General features: G+C 44.0%; 2 protein-coding genes across 2 annotated transcripts in view; one reads left to right on the top strand and one right to left on the bottom strand.

Moving 5' to 3' along the window:
• Positions 1–4542: 4542 nt before the first annotated feature.
• Positions 4543–8076, top strand: part of T265_14588 (hypothetical protein) — a gene marked incomplete at both ends in the record, with an annotated part of 8506 nt that continues 4972 nt past the window's right edge. Inside the window, one exon of the mRNA XM_009174319.1 lies at positions 4543–4765. Coding sequence (XP_009172583.1) covers positions 4543–4765 — 223 coding nt within the window. The remainder of the gene's footprint in view (positions 4766–8076) is intronic.
• T265_08492 (hypothetical protein) overlaps positions 7908–8076 on the bottom strand; it is a gene marked incomplete at both ends in the record, with an annotated part of 17607 nt that continues 17438 nt past the window's right edge. The window contains one exon of the mRNA XM_009174306.1: positions 7908–7989. Within this exon, the coding sequence (XP_009172570.1) occupies positions 7908–7989 (82 nt within the window). The remainder of the gene's footprint in view (positions 7990–8076) is intronic.

The raw sequence follows: 8076 nt of genomic DNA, 5'->3' as shown, positions 1-8076 counted from the left end.
CATTAGAGTGCACCGGTAGCCACATTCATTGATGCCGGAATAACATGCACTTTTGTTGTTAAACAGCGGCGTATTCCATTATAAATTGCTGAATATTCCGGGACGAACATGACGTTGATCGTAGCGGACGGCCGAACGAACATAGCTGACGCACAGGACGAATATATAGCTAGGGGTCCATGATGCCTAATCGGTTGGCTGCACGAAAGCTACGTACTCAGGCCGCTCGCTTCATCTTTGGTACATCCGTCCGTAACGCAAAACAACGTCGTACTTTGACCACTAGACGAACGCACAAACACCACATGGTTATTTTACATGCATTATTTTAATGCCTTCTCAAACGCTGCGATGGATGAAAAGGATGCGGCCCCTAATTTTTCGAGCAATGCCTGTGGAGTCACTTCTGAAGACATAGCAAGCAAGCTGAAAGTTGAATGCGCGCCATTAGTTTTGAGGTAGGATTAATCTGAAAAATCGCTAAAAACTGAGGTTAGATTAGGGTGATTTTGGTTTGAGCACGTATGCAACAAAATGCAAAAATTTGGCCCAAAGCATTTTGTTTCACTTACAAAGGATTTGCAGAAATAGCATTGTGCGTCGAAGGCATGGCCCTAGCGTTGTTTCAATTTTTCCAGATGTATTAAATGTCGATGGAACGCACGCAATAAGGCGTTTCGGTATGTTTTTTAAAAGCAACTAATACCTGGCGTCTTGATGCAGGCCAAGCACCTTCCTGATCGCGGATGACATGGGAATGGGTCCTTCCGTTATGTACACCTTCGTGGAAAGTGAACAGTTTGCTCCCATGCTTCGACTGTTTGGCTTGGTAAAGTAAATGATGGGCCGGCAGTATAGAGTGAAGGCGTTTTATGGGCGTGTTGGCTGCACAAATGCGGGAAGCGAGAATAGTGTTCGGCTGCGCAGTTCACTTGTGCTACTTCCACATTAGAAGCACATTCAGGAAGCTATCATATAACATGCGTGTATTTTTTGTCACAGGGACACTGCGAACATCCAGCACGTAGTCCACCGTATGGACACAGCCGTACAGTAGGTTGTTTGTTGATCATAATACGAGCACACATATCAGGGAAGATCTGCAACTACTCCACCCGCACGGACCTGCGATTGGTCTCATATTTTACGACCCAATGGTCATATACTGTGCGCAGATGGACTGTACATGCACAATCCGCGACGGTGGAAAGGGCTAGTGGAAAGCTAGTGGAAAATGCCGACAATGATTTCATTTGATTCATACAAGGCCCATCAACCCCAAACCGTTCATCTCTCAATTAAGCCCCATACATTCCATGTAGGTCTCGTATTTCTTGATGGTCATAGTTTGTAGCTACCAAGCTACAAGAAATCACGCAATCCGAATCGTTCATTGGGGATGGTGCGATATGAACAAATCTCTACGGGGTCATCACTGCTGAAGTGCTTTGTGTACATGGTACGTATTGCTCGCTGTCTGCCAGCCGCCTGCCTCATTTTGGTATTTCGCCAACCTAATATATACCTCCCTCTCATTTCAGTATGTAAAAAGTTCAATAAAAACTGCGTACCAGGTGGGTCATACGCCTCGCGAACGGACAATTGTATTAATTAAAACGACCAATACAGTTCACTTTTTCATGTGGTACACTTTTGAACCTTTCCCTGGTAGAGATGGATGTGCGGGCTTCGGTCAACTGATCAGGCACCGTGAACACAGCCGCACGCTAGTCGTGTGGATCAGCTGTCCGGTATTATTGATGCCATGGTCTTCGTGGCATATTTTGCCGGTTAAAATGCAGAACTCTGTTGTTTGCAGGGATTATCATTATCTGCAGGCCTTACGTGTTCACAAACTCGCACTGTTTATCCGACAATAGTGAATTCGTCCTCCGCGGTGATAATTCGGAGTAACAGCTGTTAAGTCCTTGTTGCCCACCGTGTTCAGGTTGTGGCAGCCCGATCATGCCTCTGTCTTCATGTTCCCTACGAGCTGGAAGATAAGCTTATCATTCTTATTCGGTATCTGACCAGCGAGGCGAAATGTATTTACAGATGTGGCACCTTCTCACATTTTGTATCCACAGGGACCATGTAGTTTGTAGAAGGCTCATAGATTTTCTGAGCTGCAGAACTATCAGCAAGTTTCGTCCCTCATATGGGATTCACGTTTTACCGCTATTCGCGTGCGCAGTTTTCAGAGCCTGTGTTCACTGATGACCTTGAAGTTTCACTCAGTTAAATAAATCAGCCATGCAGATAATTTGCAGAACCATGCTTCATTATGAACTTGTAGCTTTGATAACGTCGTAGCTCTCGTCGTAGCTTTCTACTGTGTGGTACAACCAGGTGGATGTTAGAATACGTTTGGATGAGTGATACCCACCGGACGTAGCAAATTTGATGATATAATTCACCGAATTTCCTAACAACACTGCTTTTAGGGAAACTTGCCCCAAGTGAAGTATTGTAATCAAAATAACTCAACGCATTGTGCAGCATTAGTGCGAATATGCATCTCCGTGAATGGTATCCATTCTCGATTCTATACAACGAGTCAGATGATGCAGCTACTAGGCCCATACCTATGAGCGACGTTGTTTATGAGGCCTCGACAATGCACGATGTCCTAATCCAACGATCGACAATGGTCCTTCACCGGTCAGATACACTCACGCTTGAAAAATTAACATTAACCTCCTGAAAATAATGTGTTCATTGGTCATACTGGTAGCCACTGCAGTTCTCGTTTTCCGGAAGACACTTTCACTTAACGGGCATCTTTAAAGGGGAAAAATGTAGAAGAAATCACATAACCTAGACAAAATTTTTCATACCTCTTACTTTTTAAAGGACAGACTTTCTTATTGCTCAAGAGGAGGAAAGATCGAAGAGGAAAGATCGATCTGCACACTGATGTTTCGATGTCGGGTTTATCGTAAGCCCCGAAGTTGAAGTTAAAGACAAGTGTATACAAGTTGGTCGACAGTTCAAATGGTATTGAGATAGTATCTGAGTTTCGAAAAGGGTATACTTTTTCATAGGTGCACTCACCGACATAGCTGTAGCGACGGGTACTTGGTGTCGAATCCGCTAATTGAGAGCATTACTTCCGAACCTCACTCCACTTCTGATTACTGTCACTTATTTCCTACAGCTTAGCAGAAACAACAGCTTTGTCGTCGTCGACATAACTTGTAGCCATAACATGCTCAAAAGCAAAAGCAGTCCGGTGTGCGTCTTTGTAGACAGACACTTTTGTGGTTTTCCGCATCCGGTTATAGCCAAGAAGCTACTACACTTCAGACGAACCTGAACTCCGCAAACCACCCGCTAATTTAGACTACATTGAGGTGCATTTCCATGTCTGTCATATGGGTTATGGCGTCACCTGACTCACTTCTCATGCACTCGTATTAACACTCACCTATTAATTCCACAGTCCTGTTTCAACTATTCGAATACACGGACGCCCAAGGCAGCCCCTCCCAACCTTACTGTCTGTGATAATGACAATGGTGATCTAACGGGGAACTGTGCAATCCATGAATGTCAATACACAGAGATGTGACTTCTCAGATTAAGGGTTGAGCACATGTACGCCTCATGTTAGACAACTTTGAGAGCACTGCTCCAAGGAGGACTGCCTTGAAGCTAAGTTTCCATGCCATAGACTTTGGTTTGGGATCTTTGAGCCTTCTCGGCACACACACAGTCATGAAGTGGACAAAAATGTTACATTGACGGTCGCTTTTGTACGCTATTTGGATTATCTATCACCTTGCGTACAGCGGGTTAATGATAGGCACATGGGACTCTAGAGCCTCTCCCATCTTCGCTAGTTGTTATCTTTCAAGCTTTCGCCTGTCCAATTTATCTAGATATCCCAGCTACTGGTAAGTCTGATAGAACACCCTGGATCACATCTACCAGCTTGCGTCCGCTATTCAAAATTCACTCACTTGTAATTTTTGAAGCCGTGAGAGTGCAAATTATTAGGGCACTTTCCAGCAACCTGGACACTTTACCGAGAATTCTTTGCGGTATTTTTGAAGCTCTTATATGGGGGTAAAACTGATTACCCGAATATGCCAAGGTGTATTGTATGATGTTTGTCCATCTTGCTTTATTCTAACCCAAAGACCGCGAATGCGAGATTACTTGAGTTGATCCTCACTGTTGATGGACATTAATATTACCCTATTCAGAATAGAATCTGAGTAAAGGAAGTGAACTTACGACGCCATCCACGTCAGCTCCTAGGACAATTCACCATTGTCCCGATATTTTTCGCTACGGATCGCTAGGTCAGCACATTCTCCATTTCAGACGTACAGCGGGAACGAAGAGAGGGAAGTGAGGCGAGCCTGCGAACAGAAGAAGGCGGGAGAAGACTGACAATGCAGGGCTTGCTTGGACGGCGCATGTTGAAAGTACGGGTCTTGAAACAGGGGCCCGGGCCTCAAAAATTGAGAAACAGGGTTGAAGACAAACAGACCTGCCAAGATTCCAATGTATTGGGTGAAATCGTGACTTGCTAGAGGGATCTGGCCCACATTGCACCGGAAGGTTCGTGGTTCGAACCCGACCTCTGACTCTCGACTTCCCGTGTTTAGGCTCGGGAGACCTGACAGTATCCTAGCCCCCTTGTTTCCTTCGAGTGGCATGATAGCTATAGCTGGACGACATATCGAGTTCATATTACGCGTTACCTCGTCAATCAGTCACAGTACCATGTACCCAGCCACGTTCGGGACCATGAAATGTTAGAATGTATACAGCGCCATCTGGATAGATTTATCGTATCCTGGCTCCATTACTTCAGTTAAACTGCCCAAAAACTTGATGTTCTAATGTTTTCCAGGAAACACTGAATTGAGTGCTGTTCTCATTGGCCACTCAAAAAGAGCCTCAGCTCGTCAACCTCCGTTTCGTACAGCCGTGATTAGTGTAGAACGATGGACAAGCATGAAGGCATCCAAAACATCACTCGTCCTCCTCTACCCTTTCAGTTTCTGAAGAACCCTTCTGAATGTAACGAAGAAACGTCCTCAGATCAAGGATGGTATGGCGAAATGCGGATTTGGCCTACACCGAATGACTTGAAAAGTGATAAAATGGCGCTGAAAGTGAAACCGTTTTTTATTACTTACAAGTATTTCTGGGCAACCAAACTCAGCAAAAATGCACTTTAGGCGCAAGATTGTGGTAGTTGATGGATTGGATCATCGTGGATCGTTTTGAATAGGTATCTAAAAATATATAAAGTCTTTGCTGTTCAGCTGACTAGAAAATTCCGTATGAATTCTTTCCCAGATTCCATCTAGTGCGAGTCAGGAGTACAACTGAGTTTGAAGGGTGCTTTTGCGTCCAATCCACACCATTGATGTGATTTCTGCGTGCTCTCAATGTCCTAAAAGGTCCCTGACTAATACGTGCGACAATGCACCAAGGCTTCTATGCCTATTATCCTTGGGTGAGTCAAATGAAAAATTTATGTGACAGGTACTCTAAGGATTGTTGGTTTCAGTATGCGATCCGACAGTACCGAAGAGTCGTCCACAAATGTTCGAAGGACGAAACTTCACATCGAGGCCAAACCTATGAGAGAAATGATCACGTCCTCACCTGAGTGGCCAATTGACTTACGTGCAATTAGTCTGGAAAGGACTTGCGGTCGACCAAACCTTTTATCTGGATGCACTTGAGGAAACAATCATAAATGATTAGCTATGTAACGCACCTTCAAAGCTTGTTAGCCGCGTGACCTTTCGACGTAGCGAATTCGGATATGGTCTGTGCGCAGTGTGCCAGGACGACGTGCAAAATTTTACGGGACTTTTTAGCTTTTTTGAAAAAATGAGAACCCAGCCATTTGGTAAGATACGCTAATTTGCAAATTAATTTGGTCTTATCAGGAGATTCAGATGAATCTACCGTTTATGGAGTTCTTTAATTGAATGTGTTTCACAAAAACAGCCGCAAGTTTCAGTTGGTAAGACATTCAAAACAGTTAATTATACTTTCCCGACTGAACGCATTTGGCACAAGGTTATCGGAGAGATTACCGCAACCTTACGAGCCAACGGAGCTTGTGAAGCACAAACAAACCGAATATTTTTGGATAACTGTCAGTACTAGAGTCAGAATCATCAGAAACCACAAGCGTAGGGAGATTAGAATCACGATATCAGATGACAGGATTCTCTTGACGTCATTGAGTACGGACTAATACGCACTGGACCAGACGTACTTTGTGTCCTTGTATGATGGATTGTCTAAGACCAGTCTCTGTTTATGCATGTTGGGGAAAACACGTTAATCTCTAACTGTAGTCGTTTGTTCGTTCGAAGAAACGTAGTTTACAACTGAGGTATTTTTAGCTGATAATGCACAACCACCAATGGGATCGACAATAAATTCCGGATAACTAGCTTGACGCAGGAAATATCCACATTTTTCCGTCTGCAAAATGAATTCACATTCGGTTGAAAACTCGTTCTTAGTCGTGGGCTGTCGACGAATTTGCAGCAACCTTAAGAGTAGTGCATTACCAATATACGTGTATCGTTCTTAGTACGTTTTATGCTCTTATGGTGCTGGACTTACAGGGACGATATCGTAAAAAATGGAGAAGGAAAACTGACCAAGCAATGCATTCTTCATTTTCTGGTTTATTGCGTTCACGCAGTTGATATCAAACGACGGTCGGTTGTAACGGAAAAAGCCCACGAGGAGCGTTTACTGTCAGCGGGTCTTTGTAACTCAATTTTCAATTCAAATTGGAGGTATTGTAACGTAAGTGAAACTAGAATTTACCTGGTAACATGCTTTGATCGTATGTGTACACCTCTCCCTAATACCGATACCCCTGATCAGCCACAATGAGCCTTAAGCAGGAAGCAGTAGTCCGCTTGTTCATGTATATGGGTGACCTTGAGCTATTTTGGTACCTTACTTCACGTGTGCCTTCCGGTTCCGCTTCAATACATCCCCAATGTTGCCTCCCTCCTGCGTCACCCAACCTGTGTCATTGTGTGGTTTGTATGCCGTGTTCTTCCAATTTCCGTATCTGTTCATTTCAGAACCGACGTTTGCCGTCGCTACGGTGTGCGTCAGAACAATCTACCATAGAGGGTACTTTGGAAACGTAAATGGCAAATGCATCTTCCGGCACGCAGAACGGACACTGATGTATGTTCAAAGACATGTTTAGGTTCACTGAGAAATCACCACAAAGTCGAATGGAATCGTTCGTTTTTTGTGTTACAATGGGGTTCAAGAAGATTAATGAACCCTTATCAGCATTGCTTTAGTTTCGCGACCGTTCAGTTCAGAATCTAATGCTGTTTTTGTAGATAAGGGCGCAGGAGTCTTGAGGGTTTAAACATTGTCCCACTTACAGATTCTACAAACAGCTGATCTTTGACCTCTCTATTTCTCCATAAATCTTTCTGAATGCGTCTTGTAGCCATTGCACGAAATCACTGCTGAGGACTGCAGTCACGTCGGAAATGATTAACGAATGAACAGAGCTGCAGTAGGATTTTCAGTTTCGCTGATCTTCAGCTGCAATTATTTTTGTCCAACCTCATGCAGCTGAATCGCCCACCTCAAGTAGGGCGAAACAGGTAGTGAGCTGTTTTTCATTTGCAAATGATTTGCAAATGAGTGTATTTCTCGAAAACAATCCAGTTTGAGTTCACGTAGAACATAAGGTTGACGAAAACTCGGGGACCGCGCCTACTTAGTGAGCCCCAAGAAGGGTGAAGCCGGTCGTGGGCTGTCGAAGAGTTTTCAGCAACCTTGTGAGTAGTTTCCTTCATGAAAATATACTGCGATATCTCAAATATCGTGCCAACTGATACATGAGGCGGCCTGTGTGCAGCACATTCAGTTGTAGAATTTCATAAACGAGAGCTCCAGTTGAGTATCTCGTGAAAACCAGATTGATTTTCAAATGAATGTATTTCTCGAGAAGGTAAGGAGCTATTGAAGAGGTTTTAGCAAATATACACTCATTTGCAAACTAATTTGGTTCTTTCGAGAGACTCACCTGGAACCCAGCTGAATCTC

The sequence above is a fragment of the Opisthorchis viverrini genome, assembly GCF_000715545.1.
Source record: "Opisthorchis viverrini unplaced genomic scaffold opera_v5_224, whole genome shotgun sequence".
NCBI lineage: Eukaryota > Metazoa > Platyhelminthes > Trematoda > Opisthorchiida > Opisthorchiidae > Opisthorchis > Opisthorchis viverrini.
Note: the sequence above shows the minus strand (reverse complement) of the source record. Positions and strands in the feature narration are given on the sequence as shown.